The sequence below is a fragment of the Lepidochelys olivacea genome (genome assembly GCF_965140295.1).
Source record: "Lepidochelys olivacea isolate rLepOli2 genome assembly, chromosome: 4".
Taxonomy (NCBI): Eukaryota; Metazoa; Chordata; order Testudines; family Cheloniidae; genus Lepidochelys; species Lepidochelys olivacea.
Window position 1 is genome coordinate 7564381 of NC_140414.1, and position 23426 is coordinate 7587806.

The 23426-nt window shown below is 43.5% G+C and overlaps 1 protein-coding gene across 2 annotated transcripts in view; it reads right to left on the reverse strand.

The window, feature by feature from the left end:
• The window catches only part of TNKS (tankyrase), a 287444-nt gene that overhangs the window by 86865 nt on the left and 177153 nt on the right, over positions 1-23426 (reverse strand). For both annotated transcript variants that reach the window (XM_084626607.1, XM_084626606.1), the window contains exons 6-8: positions 13461-13555; positions 9923-9989; positions 9276-9462 (exon numbers count right to left, since the gene is read on the reverse strand). In XM_084626607.1, the coding sequence (XP_084482733.1) occupies positions 9276-9462; positions 9923-9989; positions 13461-13555 (349 nt within the window). The remainder of the gene's footprint in view (positions 1-9275; positions 9463-9922; positions 9990-13460; positions 13556-23426) is intronic.

Consider the following 23426-nt stretch of genomic DNA (forward strand, 5'->3'; position numbering starts at 1 on the left):
GGTTGGGATTGGAATAAAAATAGGGACCACATACCTCAAAGAACCCCCAGTTACCAGCAAGCAACCTCCCTTTCTTCTTTGAGTGATGGTCCCTATTGCATTCCATTGAGGGTGTCTGACAAGCAGTTCATAGTGAGGAGGAGAATGCGAGGAAGATGACGGAATCATAGAATGGAGGACTGCTGCACTGAATGAGGCGTCTCCTGTGGAATCACATACTAGAGTGTAGTGGAGGAAAAAGTGTGTACCAACTACATGTTGCAGTTTTACATATATCTGCAAGGGACACATCATGACGCACAGCTGTGGTTGATGCTTGCACTCTCATTGAGTGGGCCTATCCCACCTGGTGAGGATTGTCTTGACATCTTATGTAATGCACCTAGAAACCCACTTAAAGATTCACTGGATGGAAATGGCCTGTCCTTTAATTCTCTCCTCTATGGCGACAAATAGCCTGGGAGACTTCCGGAATGGCTCTGTCCTTTGCAGACCTACGCACATCAAAAGAATGAAGTCGCCGTTCTCCATGAAAGATGTGTGGTTTGGGGAAGAAGGTACGTAGATGTAGGAGTTGATTGAGATGGAATCAGAAAACCACTTTTAGTAGCAACTTGGATGCAATCAGAGTGATACATTGTCTTTATGGAATGCAGTGAAGGGGGGAGGGGTCTGCCACCATGGCTCCCAGTTCACCAACCCACCTCGCTGAAGTAATGGCAACAAGGAAAGTGACCTTCATGGAGAGGAGAGAAAGAGCAGGAGGCCAGGGGTTCATTAATGAGGAACACTAGGTTGAGGTCCCATTGGGTAGCGACAGGTTGAATGGGGGGTACTTACAAAAAAAGGCCCTTCCAGAATCAGGTAGTCAAAAGGTGCATAAAAATTGAATGTCCAGCCACTAGAGGGTGGAAAGCACTAATGGCATCTGCATGAACTCTGATGGAGCTGAGAGCGAGACTCAAGATTTTCAGATAGAGAAAATAGTCTACGAGTATCTGCATGCCCACGGCCTCGGGGACAAGGCCTTGCCGTTGAGCCCAGGAAGTGAAACGTTTCCATTTGGCCTTATAGGAGCATCTCATGGATTCCTTTTGGATACTGGAGAGGATGTCTTGCACTGCTAATGGGCATTCTCGTGCTAACCAAGGCGTTCAGCCAAAAACCTAGCTTTCAGTGTTGCGTCCGTAGATCTGGGTGCCCGAGTCTGTGGTTGTGCTGTGTCAGCAGTTCCGGGAATGTCTGGAGTGGAAGTGTAGAGTGCTTTGACATGTGGAGAAGAAGAGGGAACCAGAATTGGCAAGGCAAGAACAGGGCAATCAAAATGGCCATTGCTCTCTCGACAGCGTTTGTGGAGGGAACACGATAGGAGTGGTATGGAGGAGAAAGCATAGTTCTTTAAGTCCAACTAATTGACAACCAGAGCGTCGCTCTGTGAGTGGGGACCATGTCCCCTCTTCAGCAATACTGGGTGCACCTGGTATTCTGTGAAGCAAAAAGGTCTCTGACAGGCATCCCACAGCAGTCAAAGATGTGCACGATTACTGTGTGAGGCAATTCCTATTCATGGTTGGTAGTAAAATTCCTGCTGAAGGCATCTGCAATCACGTTCTTGGTGCCAGGCAGGGAGGTTGCCGATAAAAGGGTATGATATGCTATGCACCATTTCCACAGGCATATTCATGCCCAGCGCTGGGAATCTTATGCCTCCTTGTTTGTTTACGTAGTATATTGTGGTGGTGGTGTCTGATGTGACAAGGATGTGGCGACAGTGGATAGCTGGTAAGAACAAGTGACATGCTTTGTGCACTGCCCGAAGTTCTGGTATGTTTATGTGCATCCTGACCTCTCGCATGATCCAGATGCCTTGTGTCATGTGATCTTCCATGTGAGTGCCCCAACCTGCTGTTAGAGGGCTTATTCCCTCACCCTCCTCCTTCTTGCATGAACAGAGAGCAACAATATCCCAAGTCCGAAGGTGCAAACAACTGGATGTTTATTGGGATGAACTTTCAGCAAGCTTAAATTCAAGTCCTTTTTTCCTTATTTTCGAATCCCAATTTATTTCCTGTTTGCCCTGTTTATATAGTAATATTCTTAGCTATACTTTAACCAATCATTCTACTGAAATTTACCTAACCAATCCTAACATGATTAGCTAACCAATTATATCCCACCACCTTAATTAGTTTTACACCAAGCAAAATTAATTATACAGCAGACCGAAACAATTAGAGAACCAGACAGATTAACAATAGAAAAGTGGGAGCCATAAAGATAAAACATATAGAATTGAGGGTTCATAGAACCATAGAATATCAGGGTTGGAAGGGACCTCAGGAGGTCATCTAGTCCAACCCCCTGCTCAAAGCAGGACCAATCCCCAACTAAATCATCCCAGGCAGGGCTTTGACAAGCCTGACCTTAAAAACCTCCCTAGGTAACCCATTCTAGTGCTTCAACACCCTCCTAATGAAAAAGTTTTTCCTAATATCCAACCTAAACCTCCCCCACTGCAACTTGAGACCATTACTCCTTGTTCTGTCAACCACTACTCCTTGTTCTGTGGTTTCATAACCACAACTATTGAGAAGTGATTTCTTGCCAGATAGGATGCTATCAAACTAAATTTTTTTTTTTTAAACCATTTTTATCTGGAGGTGATAGGCATTATCAGGACAGGATTGTATTTCTAACAGCCCAATAGCACCTTATTTCAGTGTGACTAGTTTGAAATGTAAGGATGTGACCATAAGCTTCCCAGCTTATGGCTGTCTCTGCTGCTTAGCCAAAGGCCTTAGCTTAAGAACAGGGCCTTAGATTGTCACAGTGAGAGAAGGCCTTTACACAAGAAAACAGTAATTTTAAGTCTTTCTTTTATGCCTCTATAACTAGCTAAATGATAAACATATACCTAAATTCTTAAAGTATAGGACTTTACAGACAGGCCTGAATATTTATATCCTAACACCTGCGAGTGACATGTCCATTATGACTGTCATGCTCAGCAAAGATAGGAGGAAGGGCATCTGGAGCAGACTTGAAGCAGGTCTCTCCACCACCAAAGTGAGGAGATGTCTTCCGGCAGGACAATTAGTGTTCATGAATTGGTGTATGAGAGAATAAATCCTTTGCAGTCATAGCTGTAGACAGCAAAGATGCAGCTAGGCAAATGGCGTGACATATATGTACGCTGCCATGTGCCCTAGGAGGGAAAGGCAGGTCCTGGCTGAAACCAAAGGTTTAGAGGTTACTATTTGGTCCAGTAGGCTTTGGAATCTGTCCTGTGGCAGATAACTTGTGAAGAAGCCACATCGATGTGAGCTCCTATGAATTCCAGGGACTGAATAAGTCGATTTAAAGTCGATTTTTCAACATTAATGTTTACTCCTAGGGAGGAGTAGAAGCTGAGATGTTGATACTTGAGCTTCCTCTCTGGACCGCGCTGCTAGCAGCCAGTCATCCAGATAGGGGAAGACAAGGACTCCCTGACACTGGAGATGAGTCGCTACCACGGAGAAAATCTTTGTGAAGACTCAAGGAGCAGAAGTAAGTCTGAATGGGAGAACCCTGTGTTCCAAGTGTCAAGGTCCTATTTTGAACCTCAGGAATCTCCCGTGGGTCAGGTCTACAACGATATAGAAGTAGGCGTCTTGCATATCAAGAGCCATAAACCACATACCTTTTTCTAGCAAAGGAATGATCGCTTGCGAATTCAGCAGTTGAGGAGCTGGAGATCCAAAATGGGTCTCCATCCTCCTTCTTCTTGGGTACCAGGAAGTAGTTGGAATAGAACCCTGTGTCCTGAAAGGGTGCAGGAACTGGTTACACTGCTAGTCTCTGCAGGAGGGAGTCCATCTCAAGGGTAAGATTTAGGGCTGTCAAACGATTAACAACATTAATCGTAATTAATTGCACTGTCAAACAATAATAGAATACCATTTATTTAAATATTTTGGGATGTTTTCTATATTTTCAAATATATTGATTTCAATTACAACACAGAATACAAAGTGTGCAGTGCTCATTTTATATTTATTTTTATTACAAGTATTTGCACTGTAAAAAACAAAAGCAATAGTATTTTTCAATTCACCTAATACAAGTACTGTAGTGTAACCTCTTTATCATGAAAGTTGAACTTACAAATGTAGAATTATGTACAAAAAAACTCTCCCCCAAGGAGTTAAGTCACAAATTTAATTAACACATTTTTTTTTAACGATCGTCATCAGCACAGAAGCATGTCCTCTGGAATGGTGACCGAAGCATGAAGGGGCATACAAATGTTTAGCATATCCGGCATGTAAATATCTTGCAATGCCAGCTACAAAAGTGCCATGCAAATGCCTGTTCTCACTTTCTGGTGACATTGTAAATAAGAGGGCAGCATTATCTCCTGTAAATGTAAACAAACTTGTTTGTCTTAGCAATTGGCTGAACAAGAAGTAGGACTGAGAAGACTTGTAGGCTCAGAAATTTTACATTGTTTTGAGTGCAGTTATGTAAAAAAAAATTTGTAAGTTGCACTTTCACAATTAAAGAGATTGCACTACAGTCTTGTATAAAAAATACAATTTCTTTTATCATTTTTAAAGTGCAAATATTTGCAATCAAAAATAATATACACTTTGATTTCGATTACAACACAGAATACAATATATGTGAAAATGTAGAAAAACATCCAAAATATTTAATAAATTTCAATTGGTATTCTATTGTTTAACAGTATGATTAATCACAATTATTGTTTTAACTGCGATTAATTTTTTTTGAGTTAATCGCGTGAGTTAACTGCGATTAATTGGCAGCCCTAGTAAGAATACTATCATGAGAGTGATCTCAGCAGGGAGGTTAGGAAGGGATATGGAGGAGATATCATAAACTCGAGGTGTAGCTACGTCGAATGATGTCCGCTTGTCCTTTGCTATAGCTCTCCACGCTAGTAGAAAGAGTTTGAGATGACGCCCAAAAGAGGTTCATGGTAGGAACATTGGTATACAGAGTGGTTGACAGCTCTCTAGCCGCACTCAGAAATACCATTTTCACGACAATTGAGTGTGTTGTGCAGGGGTCTGTGTTGCCCAAACAGGTGGATGGGTTCTGTGCACCTTACGGTGCTTCTGAGGAGGCTCAAAGGCTCATTCGTGATAGAAATGGGCTGTTCTACAGCATCGGCTTTGCAGTGGGCTATAAAATTTTTCTTTTTGGTTCCAAATGCCCACGGATTGTAAGTTGGCTCTAGAGATTTTTAGTGAGTGTAAGTAATCATCAGTTTTCTGGTTCAAGAGGTCTGACTCGTCAAATGGAAGGTCCTTGTATTGTGTTTTGTACCTCTCTAGGGAAAGCTGAGGACTGTAACCAGGATTCCCTCTTCATGACACTTCCCATTGCTAACACACGTGAGGATATGTCCGCTGAATCAACTGCAGCTTGAAGTATGGATATGGTGACCAACTTGCTTTCCTGTAAAAATGATTATGATCCTGTTGGGGTAACTTGTCTGTAAATTCTTCCATCCGGCCAGAGTTTATAAAGTCATACTTGGCCATCAGTGCCAAGTAGTCAGAGATCCAGAACTGTAGTCCAGCAGAGAAGACCTTTGACTCATAAGGTTCAGTGCCTTACCCTCCCTGTCTGCCAGGGTGGAGCACTGGTGTTGTTTCGTCTACTCCAACACAGCCTGTATCACCAAGGAGTTAGGTGGAGGGTGTGAAAATAGAAATTCTGCCCCCTTAGGGGGGACGTAGTATCTTCTCTCGGCCCATCTTTTCTCGGCCCCCTTCGGAGTCAGTGTGCATATGGCCAAGGTATGCCACATGTTGCGGTCTGGTTAAAGAATGGCCTCATTGATTGGTAGAGCCACCGTTGCCAGTACTGATGTGTGCAGAATGTCTAGTAGATGATGATGATGACTGTCCTGCACCTCTTCTAGTAGGATCTCAAGAGCATTGGCTAGCCTCCGTAGGAGCTCTTGAAACCGTCAGTAGTCTGGTGGGGAGGAAGGTGTTGATGACACGGCAACATTTGGAGACGACAAAGGGAATCTCTCCAGATCTGCCAGTACCATAAGAATCGGGCTAATCGGTGCATCGTCTAACCCCATGTCCGAACGTCTAACCGGACTAAGGTTGTCGGGGCAAGATGGGGAATCCTCCCAAGTTGAACGGGACCACTCTCAAGGTGAATACTGAGGCCATGAGCTCCAATATGACCAACCCAGTTGATCCTGCTGCTGTTGAGCCTGTGCTCAAAGAGTTGGGTACTACCTCTGTGGGTAAGACAAAGTGGGAAACTGTCATGGTGCCGTCGGAACCCTTCAGTAGTTGTGCTTCTGAAACAGGAGTGGCAGGCCACGCCAAACATTTGTATCCTCAGAATTGGAGACTTCCACAAATGGCGGTGCCAATGGAGCTGTCAGAATGGGGTGTGTCAGAGTACTGAGTAGCAGGTGACAGAAGTTTCATGCTTCGACCACCATTCCAGAGGACATGCTTCCATGCTGATGACTCTTGTTAAACAAATGTGTTAATTAAATTTGTGACTGAACTCCTTGGGGGACAATTATACGTCTCCTGCTTTTACCCACATTCTGCCATATATTTTGTGTTATGGCAGGCTCGGATGATGACCGATCATATATTGTTCGACTTAAGAATGCCTTCATTGCATATTTGACCAAACACGAAGAAGGTACCAGGATGAGATTTCTAAAGAGAGCTACAGCATTGGACCCAAGGGATAAGAACCTGAAGTGCTTTCCAAAATCTGAGAGGGATGAGGTGTGGGACATGCCGTCAGAAGTCTTACAAGAGCAATACTCTGATTTGGAAACTACAGAACCCGAACCACCTAAAAAGAAAATCAATCTTCTCTTGGTGGCATCTGACTCAGATGATGGAAATGAACATGCATCAGTCTGCACTGCTTTGGATCGTTACTGAACAGAACCTGTCATCAGCATGGAAGCATGTCCTCTGGAATGGTGGTCGAAGCATGAAGGGTCGTACAAATATTTAGCATATCTGGCACATAAATACCTTGCAATGCCAGCTACAACAGTGCCATGCAAACATCTGTTCTCATTTTCAAGTGGCCTTGTAAATTAGAAGCAGGCAGCATTATCTCCTGTAAATGTAAACAAACTTATTTGTCTTGGCGATTGGCTGAACAAGAAGTAGGACTGAGTGAATCCTTAGGCTGTAAAGTTTTACCCTGTTTTATTTTTGAGTGTAGTTATGTAAAAAAAAATTCTACATTTGTAAGTCGCACTTTCACGATAAAGAGCACTACAGTACTTGTATGAGGTGAATAGAAATATACTACTTTTTTGTTTATCTTTTTACAGTGCAAGTATTTGTAATAAAAATATAAAGTGAGCACTGTACACTTTGTATTCTGTGTTGTAATTGAAATCAATATATTTGAAAATGTAGAAAACATCAACAAATATTTAAACAAACAGTATTCTATTATTGTTTAACAGTGAGATGAAAACTGCAATTAATTGCAATTATTTTTTAATCTCACGATTAAGCGCAATTAATTTTGTTAATCATTTGACAAGCTCTAATGAAAAGCATTTTGGGGTCATAGTAGAGAAGCAATGCAAGATAAGCTTCCACTGCAATACTGTGGCAAAGAGGACCAGTGCGATTCTTGGATGTATAAACAGTGAGTAGGAGTGAGGAAGTGATTTTACCTCTGTAGACGGAATTGGTGAGACAGATACTGGAAGACTGTGTGTAGTGCTGGTACCCACGTTTTAAAAAGGATGCTGAAAATCTGAAGAGGGTGCAGAGATGAATCACAAATGATTTAAGGGCTGTAAAAAATGCCTTAGTGCGAGAGACGAACAGAGCTCAGTTGCTTAGCTTGTCAACGAGAAGATCCAGAGGAGACTTAACTACAGCGTAGAAGTATCTTCATGGGAAGAAAATACTGAGTACCAAATGGCCTTTTAATCTACCGGGGGCAGGCATAACAAGAACAAGTGGCTATAAATTCACACCAGCCAAATTCAGATCAGAATTAAAGCACACATTTTTAACAGAGAGAGTGATTGGAACAGACTACCAAGGAAAGTGGTGGATTCTCTATCTCTTGAAGTCTTTAGATCAAGATTGGATGGCTTTCTGGAAGATATGCTTTAGTCAAACCCAAGTGATAGGCAGTGGCGGATTAGCCCCCTGGGGGCCTGGCCGATTGTGGGGCGGGGTCCGGGAAAAATCCCCCGCAGGGCAGCAGAAGCCTGGAGCTCCGGCCACTAGGCCGGCAGGGTGGGAGAAACTGCAGGCCCCAACTCCATGCCCTGGCAGCAACTCTGGGTAGGTGGGGGAATCCCCCCCCAACACCCGCAGCCCTGGCAGAAGCTGTGGGGGAAGCTCCCCCTTCCTTCCAGCGGCCCCAGCCTGACCCAATCCCCATCAGAAGCTGTGGGATGGGGGAAACCCCTCCCCACCCAGAGGCCCCATCCTCATCAGAAGTCACAGGACAGGGAAAGCCCTAACCAGCAGAGACCTTGTCCCCAGCAGAAGCCGTGGGAAGCCTCCTCTCCCCCAAGCAGAAGAGGTGACACAGGGGAAGCCCCCTCCCCCGCCCCCTCCTCCCTCAGCAGAACCCTGCTTTTGGCAGAAGCCTGGGGGGGGGGAGGCAAGGTGGGAGAAGCTCCAGTGCCCTGACCCTGGTCACCCAGACCCCCGCTGCGGCCAGGGACTGGAGGAGCTCTCATTCCTTGTTGCACCCCAGGGCCATGGTGCAGGGACAGAGCTTCTCAGGTATCGTGGGCGCAGAGGGGAGGGAGGGGGAGAAAGGAGGGAAAGGGGTTGCAGAGCTGCAGTGGAGGGGGAGAATGTGGGGACCTTGGGTGGAACAGGGGTGGGCCTTGGGGAAGGGGCAGAAAGATGTGGGGCTGCATATGGAAGGGGCAGAATGGGGGCGGGGCCTCAGGCGGAAGGGGCCTTGCTCTGGCCCAGGGCCCCAGAAAACTTTAATCTGCCTCTGGTTATAGGGATTACTACAGGGGTAACTAAGTGAAATTCCCTGGCCTGTGTTGTGCAGGAGGTCAGACAAGATCTAACAATCCGTTCTGGCCTTAAACGCTATGAATAAAGGCAATTTCATGAAGGAGAACATGTATAGATCTCTACAAGTTTAGAAGTGAGAAATGGACATCTCTATAACCTGTTGTTTTGCATTTCCCATTACTAACAAGGAACTGGGTTGAAAGGTGAGTCAGTTTATATTAATAATTATTTCACGGTTGAAATACATACAAGTCAGTCTCTCCCTTAGCTCAGGTGTTGGAGCCATATCGACAGCACTCTTGCCATGGCAGTTGACCAGTGTTGGATCTGCACCATGACTAAGCAACAAAGAGCAGACTTCTACACGATTCTTGGAAGCAGCTTCATGTAAGGGGGTAAACTGCCAGAGATCCATAGCATTAACACAGGCTCCATGCTAGGAGTGGGAAAGAAATTTTTATGTTAGTAATAAGAGATAACCATGACAAAGATCACAAGGTTTTCATTTTTATAACTTTAACACTCATTAAGTTATTTTCAAATGAAATGAAAAATAATTGATTTATCTTCATCTACCAAAATCTGAACTTTGCAATGAACTTAATTTTTATTGAGACACCTTTGTTTCAAAAAAATTCCAGTTAACTAAATTCTAATGCTTGTCTGCCGAGATTATGCGGAAAAAACACATACTTAATTCAGTGGTACAGGTGTATGTCTAAAGGCCCAAAGCCCCACACAACTGAAATAATATATTACAGGTGTGAAAATCACAATTTTTTTTAAAAAAAAAACAGAAATAAGGCTACAGTCTTAACTATTGTATGATGTAACTATCTCTCTCCATAATTTTGCAATATTGCAATGCTCATGTTTTCTTCCATTTCTCCACTTACCTTAAGTAACAATTCTGTGACTTCATAATGTCCATATGAACATGCATTATGAAGAGGTACAAGTCCGCTAGATTAAATAAAACAAAACAAAATTACATATCTAGGAAGCATTTTCAAAGACTTTTGAAGTATTTTCAGGCTGTAAAATTAGCAGATTTCAAAATCAAATGGAATCTTAACCAAATACATTTACATTTATTTTCAGAATAATGCGCTGATTAAGAATAGCATAAAAACATTTTTGAGTAATGTAACATAAGTGTTTAATCTACTATACATTAATGTTAAGAAATAGCACTCACTGCATTCATAATTATACCTCTACCCTGATATAACGTGACCCGATATAACATGAATTTGGATATAATGCGGAAAGCAGCGATCTGGGGGGCGGGGCTTTGCACTCCAGCGGATCAGCGCATCAGGCTCTGACATGCTGCTCTGAGCGGCATGTTAAGGGGGCCGGGCCGGGGCCGAGGGGTTGGATAAGGGACAGAGGGTCTCGGGGGGCGGTCAGGGGACAGGGAGCGGGGGGGTTGAATGGTTCGGAGGTTCTGGGGGCAGGGCGGTCAGGGGATGGGAGCGTTGGATAGGGCGTGGGAGTCCTGGGGGGCCTGTCAGGGGGCAGGGGTGTGGATAGGGGTCGGGGCAGTTAGGGGACAGGGAGCAGGGGGATTGGGTAGAGGGTGGGGTCCTGGGGGTGATTAGGGACGGGGTGGGGTCTCTGGAGGGGGCGGTCAGGAGACAAGGAGCAGGGGGGCTTAGATAGGGGGGTGGGCTCTTGGGAGGGGTGGTTAGGGGAGGAGGGTCTCTGGAGGGGGTAGTCAGGGGACGAGGAGCGGAGGGGTTTGGATGGGTCGGGCATTCTGAGGGGTCAGTCAGGGGGCAGGACGTGACTATTAATAACAGAAATACTCGAGGCCAAAGCAAGTTCGTTATAGCTGCTCTGGGCAGGGGGCTGGAAGTGCCCCCACAACCCTAGCCCACACCCCAGCCCTCTGCCCTGACCCCTACACCCCCCCACACACCCCAGCCCTGATCCCTGCACCCCCCCACATACTACCAGCCCTCTGCCCTGACCCCTGCACCCCCCCACACACCCCAGCCCTCTGCCCTGACCCCTACACCCCCCCACACACCCCAGCCCTGACCCCTGCACCCCCCCACACACACTACCAGCCCTCTGCCCTGACCCCTGCACCCCCACACATACCCAGCCCCCTCACACCCCATGCCCTGACTCCTGCACCCTCTCTCATGCCCCCAGCCCTCTGACCTGACTCCTGCACCCTCCTCACATGCCCCCAGCCCTGACTCCTGCACCCCTCACACATACCCAGCCCCCCCACACCCATGCCCTGACTCTTGCACCCCCCACATTCCCACCCCCACCCTGAGCACCAAACGGGAGCTCCTGCACCACCCCCCACATTCCCACTTGCACCCCTCGCACCAAATGGAAGCTGCCCAAGTAGGCACTCCACATCCAAACCTCCTGCTCCAACCCTGAGCCTGCTCCCGCATTCTAGCTCCTGGCCAAACCCTGCACCGCAACCCCCAGCCTGCTCCTTCACCCCCAGCCCTGTGCTCAGTGCACTCCCACCCTCAGCTCAGTGCAGAGAGAGAGGAAGAGAATGGGCTAGAGCCAGTGAGAAGGTAGGTACCCACTCCATGGGGGCAGGGCCGGGATCCCAGACCGGCAGTGGGCTGAGCGGAGCCGGCAGCCGGGACTCTGGCTGGAAGGAGCCGGTGGACGGAATCCCAGGTTGGCAGCGGGCTGAGCGACTCAGCCCACTGCCGGTCTGGGGTCCCGGCCACCGGCCCCTCTCAGCCCGCTGGCAGTCTGGGGTTCTGGCTGCCGGCTCCTTGCCCGCCAGGGTCCCGGCCGCCGGCCCCCATCAGCCTGCTGCTGGCCTAGGTGAACAGAACCCCAGGCTGACAACGGGTTGAGTGGGCCAGCGGCGTAAGATCAGCATTTTAATGTAATTTTAAATGACGCTTCTTAAACATTTTGAAAACCTTGTTTACTTTACATACGACAATAGTTTAGTTATATAATATAGAGACTTATAGAGAGAGACCCTCTAAAAAACGTTAAAATGTATGACTGGCATGCGAAACCCTTACATTAAAGTGAATAAATGAAGACTCGGCACACCGCTTCTGAAAGGTTGCCGACCCCTGTTTTATACTATTGGCCTTCACAACACTCCTGGAAACAAGTTCTAAAGATTGACTGTGTGTTGTGTGAAGCAGTACTTCCGTCTGTTTGTTTTAAATCTGCTGTCTATTAACTTCATTGAGTGACTCGTAGTTCTTGTGTTGCATGAAGGTGTAAGTTAACACTTCCCTATTCATTTTCTCCACCCCATTAGTGTTATTACAGACCTCTATCATAGGACTCAGCCATCTTTTCTAAGATGAAGAAGCCCCAGTCTTCTTAATCTCTCCTTATACAGAAGCTTTTCCATACCCGCAATCATTTTTGTTGCCCTTCACCGTACTTTTTCCAACTCTACTATATCTTATTTGAGAAGGCGTAACCAGAACTGCATGCAGTATTCAAGGTGTGGGTGAACCATGGATTTATATAGAGACAATATTATGTTTTCTTTTCTTATTTTCTATCCCTTTCCCAATGGTTCCTGACATTTTGTTAGCCCTTTTGACTGATGGTGCACATTGGACAGATGTTTTCAGAGAACTATCCAGAATGACTCCAAGATCTTCTTCAGTGGTAATAGCTAATTTAGATCCCACCATAGTGTATATATAGTTGGGATTTTGTTTTCTACTGTGGATTACTTTGCACTTATCAACACTGAATTTCATCTGCCACTTTCTTGCCCACTCACCCAGTTTTTCTGAGATCCCTTTGTAACTCTTTGCAGTCAGCTTTGGACTTAACTAGCCTGAGTAATCTATGAAATATGTTAATTCACCTTAGAAAAGACTGCTCTGCTGTCTTCTCTTCCTATGATGTTTACTGCTGGTAATAGCTGTGAAACTAGGTGCTTGTTTATCTCATCAGTTGTGCACGTGCAAATCTCATGGAGCTGACATGCATATACCTGACAAAATAATCAGGTCACAGAAAAGTGTAACTGAATATGCCTCTTGTCTGTCACACCTTGCGTTCATTTTTTATTGCCAAAATAATACCAGAAGTCCATCAACACTCAAAATTGTGCACAGAATTTCCAATAACACAGCGGACCCATAAAGAACCAAGCAATATAGATTTCAAAATGCACTTATTTAATGAAGGAATAATCCATAAAATAGAAGATCTACATAACTAAGGAGCACACTATCCCACTTCAATCCTCACTTGGGCTTTTACAAAAGATTATTTACCACAAAAACAAAATTTTGATTCTGGAAACAACTGTGCCCCAATTCTCATCTCCAATTTTAGATTAACTCATTTTCAGATACAGACTGAATTACAACATACAACAGAACAATGATAAAAATAATTCTTAAAATGTAACTAACTAGTGAAACCAGAGAATTAATTAAAAACCAATATACATACCCCTTGTCCTTTGCATGAACATCAGCACCATGCTGAAGCAAAAGCTGGACTATTCGAACTCTGTTATAGCCTGCTGCTAGATGCAAAGGAGTGGACTGCAAAGAGAAACAACAGAAAGTAAGACGGAGGCAGAGTACATAGGCAGTTTGTAATTTATGCAGCCCACAAAATGAGAGGAGCAGCCAAAGTTAATGAACACCAAAACCGATGCATAAAAAAGGATGAGAGTCGTTTAATAAAAGGCAAAGGGTTCGAAACACAGGAGCCAAGTCACCAATCTTATTTTCAAAATGCTGAACACTCTGCAGCTTAGGGTTGCCAACTGTCTAATCACACAAACCCAAACACCCTTGCCCCGCCCCTTGCCCTGCCCCATCTCCGAGGCACCACCCCACTCACTTCATCCCCGTTGCCTCTGTCGCTTGCTCTCCCCCACCCTCACTCACTTGCACCAGGCTGAGACAGGGGGTTGAGGTGTGGGCTAGGGCCGAGGGGTTTGGAGTTTAGTAGGGGGCTCCAGGCTGAGCCTGGGGCAGGAGGTTAGGGTGCAGGAGGGGGTGAGGGATGTGGGCTCCAGCTGGGTGGCACTTACCTCGGGGGCTCCTGGTTGCTGGCGCAGTGGGGCTAAGGCAGTCTCTCTGCCTACCCTGGCCCCATGCCACTCCCGGAAGCGGCCTGCGTGCTGCCCCTGCCCCGCAGCGCCCATTGCCTGCAGTTCCCAGCCAATGGGAGTTGCGGAGTTCTCCTGCCCCCGCACCCTGGGGCCGCAAGGGAGCAGGGATGTGCTGGCCGCTTCCGGAAGCGGCGTGGGGCCAGGACAGGCAAGGAGCCTGCCTTAGCCTCACTGCACCGCCAGACTTTTAGCAGCCTAAAATCTCCCGGATTGGCTTCTGTAGCCTCCGGGAGATAGAGCCAGATTCCAGGAGACTCCCGGAGAAACCGGGAGGGTTGGCAACCCTATGCAGCTCCCGCTGACTTCAGCACTTTTGAGAGTCTGGTAACTTATTTAGGAAGTTTTGCATAAACTCAGAAGCCTAACTTTAAGATCCTATCTTTGGACATCTTGGCTATAGTTCTTAAATTTAAAAAAATTAAGTTACAGAGAGTCAAATTACTGCCACCAGGTCTGCATGAGTGACTCTGGGAATCCATGAGAAAAGATTTTGGGAGACTGCAACTTCTCCCATATTTTTAAAGAGAGAGATAGCAGTCAACTTTATGGCAACCAAAGGGAAATTAAAGCATCTACTTCCCTCTTCAAGTAGCTGCTCCTTGAGTTAGTAATGAAAGTGTTATGAGAGATGCTAGTATAATTTGGTAACTATAAAGCTCTTCATTGTACTTCAGGTTTTTTAAAAATTCTGTCTTGTAGCTCTGATTCCAAAACATCTCAATCCTGAATGTCCTGCTGCCAGTGCAAACCTAGCATCACCAGAATTGATCTCTTCTCCCACCTCCCTTAACTCTTCCCCCCTCACTCCTTTTTTTTTAATTGTTCATAATGTCACTATCCCCACAATCCCCAAACACCAGCATATACCCCCACCCCCAATCCACCCTATTACTACTTCCTCTACAGCTCTAAAAATCTAACCTTACTTCAAATCATCGTGTCAACACTCTTCTCTGCACCTTGGGTCAGTTGTCATGGAAGGCCTCAGCCCATACAAATGCTGCTGCCAAAAGACACCTTCTCCTCATGTTTCTCATCCTTGCTTTAAAGGCTCTAAAAATATTCTGCTTCTGCTTACATTTGTGATCTTATCTCTTTCCACTCATTGCCTTTACTCAGTATAAACCAGACACTTGGCTGCTCCCTTTGTTTGTTCCTCACACAGCTACATCTTCTTCCGTGATGCACGTTAAGTTTGGAATAGTTTCAAACTTTGTTTCCATTTGATCATATTTCCTTCACTCAAATTACTCCTTAAACAAGGATTCTTCTGAACAGTTTAGGATGATCCACCATACAAGTTATTTTCACTAATTACAAGTGATTCACTGAAAAAAAATCCAATCCCAACTGACAAAATAGTGCATAATTCAGGATCTTCTGCCCATAAGCAAATACATATTCCTCTGGAATATCTACTCCTTGTTCTCTCCCCTTCTTCCCCTCACCAAGCATGATCTCTTGTCATTTGTGCATCCCTATTTAGACTGTAAATTGCTAAAAAGAGGAATTGGTGTCTTGTATGCACCTATCAATCATAGAAATGTAGGCCTGGAAGAGACCTCAATAGGTCATCTATAGTCCAGTCCCTTGCATTGAGGCAAGACTAAGTATTATCTTCTATACCATCCCTGGGACATGGTGCTGGCCGCTTCCGGGAGCGGCACGGGGCCCAAGGTGCCACGGGGGTAGCAATCCTGCAGGCTGTAGTTTGCCCACCCCGTTCTAAAAAACCTCCAATGACAGAGACTCCACAACCTCCCTGAGCAATTTATTCCTGTGGTTAACTATCCTTATAATTAGGAAATTTTTTCCTAATGTCCAACCTAAACCTCCCTTGCTGCAAATTTAAGCACATTATTTCTTGTCCTGTCCTCATGGGTTAAGGAGAATCATTTATCATCCTCCTCTTTACAACAACCTTTTACATATTTGTGTCCCCGCTCAGTCCTCTCTTCTCCAGACTAAACTCCAATTATTTTTTCAATCTTTCCTTGTAGGTCACTGTTTTCTAGACCTTTAATAATATTTTTGGCTCTCCTCTGGCCTTTCTCCAGTTTGTCCACATCTTTCCCAAAGTGTGGTACCCAGAACTGGACACAACTACTTCGGTTGAGGGCTTACCAATGTGGAGTAGAGCAGAAGAATTACTTCTCATATCTTGCTTACAACACTCCTGCTAATACATCCCAGAATGATGTTCACTCTTTTTGCAACAGTATTACACTGATGACTCATATTTAGTTTGTGATCAACTATAACCCCCCAGATCCTTTTCTGCAGTACTCCTTCCTAAGCAGTTGTTTCCCATTTTGTATTTGTCCAATTAATTAGCCCTTCAGAAGCGTTGTGCTTTGCGTTCATACTTTTGTCTGCAAACTTTGTAAGTGTACTTTCTATGCCATTATCCAAATCATTTATAAATAAACTGACTATCAGATCCAGGACAGATCCCTGCTGGTCCTCATTCAGTGTCTCTTTCCAGCTTAATTGCAAACCATTGATAACTAGTCTCTTGAGTATGGTTTTCCAACCAGTTGTGATCCCACTTTATAGTACGTTCGTCAGGGTTATATTTCTCTAATTTGTTTATGAGAAGGTCATGTGAGACAGTATCAAAAGCCTTGGTCTTCCTCTTGCTTCTAATGTATTTGTAAAATGTTTTCTTGTTGCCCTTTATGCCCCTAGCTAGTTTAATCTTGTTTTTTGCCTTGGCCTTTCTAATTTTGTCCCTACATGCTTGTGTTTATTTTATATTCACTCTTTGGGAAGTAATTTGACCTAGTTTCCACTTTTTGTATGACTCTTTTTTGAGTTTCAGGTCATTGAAGATCTCTGTTTAAGCCAGGGGAGTCTCTTATCACACTTCCTATCTTTCCTATGTATTGATATACTTTGCTCTTGAGCCCTTACTAACGTCTCTTTAAAAAACTGCCAACTCGCCTGAACTCTTTTTCTCCCTCAGACTTGCTTCCCATAGGTTCTTATGTATCAATTCTCTGAGTTTGCTAAAGTCTGCCTTCTTGAAATCCATTATCTTTATTCTGCTCTTTTCCCTCCTACCATTCCTTAGAATCATGAACTCCGTCATTTCATAATCACTTTCACCCAAGCTGCCTTCCACCTTCAAATTTTCAACTAGTTTCCCGCTATTTGTCAAAATCAAATCTAGAATAGCCTCTCCCCTACTCACTTTCTCCATCTTCTGTTATTTACAAAAAATGTTGCTTCCAATGTATTCCAAGAACTTGTTGGATATCTTGTTGTAATCTGTACCCTGCTGTATTATTTTCCCAACAGATGTTTGGGTAGTTGAAGTCCCCCACCACTGCCAAGTTCTGTGTTACGGATGATTTTACTAGTTTTTTAAAAAAGCTTCATCTTTTCTTCCTGGTTAGGTGGTCTATAGTAGACAGCTACCACTGGTCTATAGTAGACATCACCCTTGGGTTTTTTTTACCTCTTTTATCCTTACCCAGAGGCTTTCAACAGGTCTGCTTCCTGAGTCTATCTTAACATCACTGCAAAGATCCTTGGTTGTAACAGATATACTAAGAGGTTGTCCAGATTTTTATTGTTGGGGTAGCTGTGGGATTTTTATTGGGCGGGAGTGCGGGGGGGGGGGGGGGGGGGAGGGGGAGAGAATAAGGTGTCCTTCGCACCCACAACAGTATGGAGAAAATGAACAGAACAAAAACAATACACAGCACAGGATATCAACACCACCAGTCTCCCTACATAGCCTGAGGACCTTGGCTCTCTAGCCAGCTCCAGAACAATGCTCCTTGGCTAGCACTCCTAGCTAGGATGGGTTGATATTTTTTGTTCAAAATGTTTGTTGGTTTGTTTCTTTTAACGGCTTTCTTTCCCCCCCACCCCCAACCCAACTAGTAATTTTTGAAGGAGATGTCTGTTTGAAACATTTGGGGGGTTTTCATTAAAAACAACAAAATTTTGAAAATGAAAAATTTGGCTAGTCAGGTAAAAATGTTCTGTAAAACCAAACATTTTGTCAGAGTGGCCACATTTTTTGTGTTTTCTGGTTTTTCAACAAAAACTCAAATAAATTGTAGAAAAGGAGACAAATGCGTTCTTTTCATTTTTGTAAAAAAAAATTTTTTTTTTACCCGAAAACAAATTCCTGGCTAGCTATACTCCATACTTCTACTGACGCTTCTGTCCTAGTGTTGCCAATGCCCATGAGTTTATCGTGTGGCTTGCAATATCTGATGTGTTGGGGTTTTTCTGAAGCCTTAGACCCTGGAGTCAGGTAACTATACCAGAATCTCCAAGAAACTGGAAAAAAATTAACCATAGGGATTCAAAAGCCAGAAGACAAATAAAAGGAACTTCAAATGTATTATTCTTAAAATCACGATTTGAGCCAATCTCATGATTTTTGGGGCCTGTCTCAGGATTTTTCAGCACTTGATAATAGCAATGCTGTTATACACTTTATTTTTAAATTGACAGGTTGAACTGGTGCAACTGACTTCCCACAGCTGTTACTAGCCATCCCAAGTGGATGTATTTGTGCATGACAATCCAGATCAGGTGGGGGGAGGGGGAGAGATCCAGACAGCTACAGATCACCCTCTCATAGTGGTGCTAACTAAATAATGGCCCAATTTTTTAGAAATGTATGTGCAGTTGTGTACACAACGCTCAGTGCAAATATTCAGGCTGGGAAATTTCATACATACATAAAACCTGAATGCATGCAGAAATGCATGTTCATTTTTTAAAACACATGCTAACATTTTTAATTCAGATTCCAAAAAGTCAAACATTTAAAAATTGGGGGAGGAAGTGCAGTGCATCATGCAGAACAAGGGACTGTGCTCCATTTGTAGGAGGGCTGTCTTTCTCTGGCTCTGTGCCCAAAGATTGCAGGTGTCTTGGTACACCATGCTTATGTACATAACCATGAATATACAGCAAACCAGGGTGGATAAAAATCAATGATTTTTTAAAAAAAAATAAAACATCTGATTTTTTAAATTTAAAATCAGATTTTTTTTTGATAAAATGCTTTTTGAGGAAAAAACCATCTAAAGATCGTTTTAATTAAGATACATTATAGCTCAAAGATATCTCATCATGGAATAGGGATTATAAATTCTAATTCTATAATATGAGACAATATATTCATGTCATGTTTAAGAAAAGTTTTGTAAATGAGTTCCAATAGTTCATGGATTAGGGACCCAATCTTATGTGGCTCCAGGGGCTTCTGTATAGATTATTTAGGTTAATTTAGGGACTCAGTGCTCAGTCTAGAAAGTACCATCAGAGATGCTTAGTTTTGCAGTTCTCAAACTGTGGATTTGTATCTCCAGCGATAACATGCTTGTTAACAGCAAAAATGTTTTTAAAAAAATAAATAATATATCGAGGTGAGAAATAACAGACCTCAACCCTATTGCCCCTCTGCAAATGTGTGTACACAGAGTCAATCCCTTACCTCTCTCTAAAAGTGCAAAGTTTCAAAAAGATCAATGAATAGATGATTGTTGGGGGCGGAATAGAGGTGGACAAGGAGAAGAAGTCTGGAGATAAATGTGAGAAGGGAGGGACAGGCAGTAGAAACAAAAGTGAAACTGTTTGAGCAGCATATTGCAGAAGTCTTGAGGTCTGAGAGTGGCCTTCACTGATTTGAGATCTACCATACCATTCTCTCACTAGAAGGGAAAACCTATAACGGCAGCAAGCCGTAAGAGAGACCCAGTTTGGGAATATTTTAATGAAGTTCCTCTACCTGTGGGTAAGACAGGCATGCATGCAAAATGCAAACAGTGCAACAAAGAAATGCAGTGCCTGGCTGCCTAAATGAAATAACATCTTGAGAAGTGTTCCCTCTCAGGAATCAGAGTAACAGCCGTGTTAGTCTGTATTCGCAAAAAGAAAAGGAGGACTTGTGGCACCTTAGAGACTAACCAATTTATTTGAGCATGAGCTTTCGTGAGCTACAGCTCACTTCATCGGATGCATGCCGTGGAAACTGCAGCAGACTTTATTTATACACAGAGAATATGAAAAAATACCTCCTCCCACCCCACTGTCCTGCTGGTAATAGCTTATCTATCCCTCTCAGGAAGACACTGCATTGAAGATGATGAAAGGAAGCAGGTTGGTCAAGAATGTACTTATGTAGAAATCTATGATTAAATCGAGTCTTCCTGACTAGTGATTTAAATCAATTTGATTTAAATCAAATCCACCCTGTAGCAAACTGTGTACAGTTTGTATAGTTTCCTCCCACAATGTTCAATTCTTTTGCAAACTCTACATTTTAAATGGCAAAACATTTTGCTACTTAAACTCTGCCCAATAATTAAAATAATATCTTTTACCTCACCTAACTAATAAGAACACCATTTTAACCGAGTGCAATTGTCCCACTTTTATTCACTTATAAGAAGTTTAACTACCTTAAAAGCTTTGAATTCAGCAGTGAATTTTGTGTACTTTTCTTCATTTGAAGGAGCAAGTACACCTATAGAAAAGGGTGATGTTATTCCCATCTTCCCTCGGAGTTAGAGCTGGAAATTTGAGAAAGGGTTTAATTTCAGGAGTTTTTGTTTTGTTTTTATTTTTTTCCCCCCACACAATTCAAATATAATTCAAAGACAGTAATATCCTACATAGAAACAGATATTCACCAACATCTAATGAGAGTTGCAAGTCATGTAATATCCTTTGTTTAGCCACAAGTGTTAACATTTTAACATAATTTAGTGTTAACATTTAAAATATACAGTATTAGAGGTGTTATTTAAGATACTTCCTCTATCATCCAGCCAAACTGCACTCTATTGTTACCGCTTTCTGTGATAAAATGTCAGAAAACACTGTACATTCACATACAGTATGTGTTTTCAGGAATTAATTCAGATTTAGGACTATACATTACTTTGAGTAGTCTGGAGTAGGTTTTTAATATAGTTCCAATATTTCATTTCAGAAACAATAGTTGCTCTGGATACTAAGCAGTAAATCTGTATGTCTCCCTGAGGACAGAGCTAGCATTGATACTGTTTGAAGTAATACCACTCACATGTTTTAGGAAAAACATCTGCACTTACTGCTTGCTAGATTTTAATTTCTGGATTTTAAACTAGTTATTTAGTTTTGTATGAAACATATACTTGGAGAATTATCTATTTTGTTTTCACAGTTCATTAGTGTTTGAAGTGTAAACAACAAATGTAAAGCTCTTAATTTAGAAGCAATAACCTGAGCCATCCATCTTGTTACAAACTTCAAAAAGATATATGAGAGTAACCTATACTTTCTCTTCTTTAAGTACAAAACAATTCTTCAAAGTTTATGTCCCTGAAATTCTTGGGATGTTATTCTGCTTTTCTGACATTGAGCTCACAGTTTGGACGAAAGTAAGATGCATTAACTTCATGGGGGCCTGCCCCAGAACAGACCACTGTAAAATGCTATGTCATCATGCTTAATGTTTCAGAGCGTACTTCAAGAATGCATATAGTGTGCTAATTGTCTCAACTCGTATAGTATAAACACCATTGGAAGGCATCTTGTGGAAACGGCTGAACAGTCCCAATATACCAAAAGGTCTGAACTACCTATGCTATCTGGAGCTGAGATCAGATCTTGGACGGAGACGTGGACTACAGCAGGGTCTGTCAGCCTAGTTTTGATTAAAGTAATTGACTCAATTTTTATCTGCATACTATTTCTAAAACAATGATGGCCACATTGCAAAGTTCCTTTTCACTCATATTAAGTGGGATTAAAAGGATATTCTCAACAAAGAACTAACTAACTGACCAGGCCTCTTGTCAAGATTCCTTCATTGCTTGAAGGCTTTTTAAAAAAAAGTTATGACTCAAGCAGAGGCCATGTAATCTGCAGCTCTGTGGCTGTGGTATCTGCCACTTAATTTATCCCTTTGCCATAGAAGTGTGCTCCAGTTTTCATGGAAACAAATTTTCCAGCTTTAATGGTTGTTGAAAACATGAACAAAATGAATGCAGTGTTGCCTGCCTGAGGGCTTGTCTAGATGGCAAGTCAACAAACTTACCATCTAGACAAACCCTGAGTTTGTAGACAACTTAAGACAATGGCTTTCAAAAGTGTGAACTGCTTCAATCTTCTTAATCAAGGCCCTGTGGACTCCACAATTCCATGACCACAGAATACCTAATTTTTCCCCCAAGATACCATGGAATTTGCCATTTTGCTGCAGCCATTTGGTTTTCTGGCTCTGCCCTGCTGGGATGTTTCCTGTAGCTGCCTCTTGCTCTCTGGCTTTCCCTTCATGAAATTGCTAATTGGTGCTCTGCACTGTTCGATGGAGCCAGAAGCTTAGGCTGGCGAGCCTAAAGAAGAGCACAGCTGCGAAGCCTGGAAGATGAGCCACTGAAACAGACCAGAAGTATTTCCCTTCCCTGAGACACCTGGGACGGAGGTAATTCTGCACCAGGATGCCTAGAGAACATCTTGGAGCCAAGGCATGGAGCGTGGTGCTAGGATCCCTGGAGAACACATTGAAAATAATCACTATAAAAATAATCAGTGGAGTTTATGCTGATGGGTTCTCAACTATGAGCCACAGCTGCATGTACTTGTGTGGAGATGGAGGAACGGCAACAAAGGAAACGTCATGGCAACTGAATACATTAATCTTGCCATGATTAATTTAAGGGATTTAGTAGTTATTGCCATGGAATTTTGGGATTATTACCTCAAAATTTTGTCCCAATATGTCATGGTGTACGCAGGGCACTGCTCATATGAGCTCTCAAAGCAGACATCAGAGAACTTCCAAAGGTCTTTTATGCCAGTATGCTGTACTTTGGCAGGTGGTGGTGGTGGGGAGGTTAAACGGCTTATTTATGCTTCATGCAAAGCATGTCTTTTTCATACATTTCAAGGCCTGAAGGGACCATTGTGATCCTGTATAACACAGGCCAGAGAACTTAGCCAAAATAATTCCTCGAGCAAATCTTTTCGACAAAAAGATTGATATTGATTTTAAAATGGTCAGTGATGGAGATTCTACCACGACCCTTGGTAAATTTACATCTTATTTCCAGTGTGAATCTGTCTCACTTCAACTTCCACCCACTGGATCATGTTATACCTTTCTCTGCTAGCTCATTAGTAAATATTTGTTCCTTAACAGCAGGGCCAGCCTTAAGGCTAGGTGATCCTGGCATCTGCCCAGGGCGCCATAGTCAGGGGGTGCCATGGTGCAGAGGCAAGGGGCTCGGGCATCCCCTCACTGCCTGCGGGATGCAGCCTGGTGCAGCAGGAGTGCC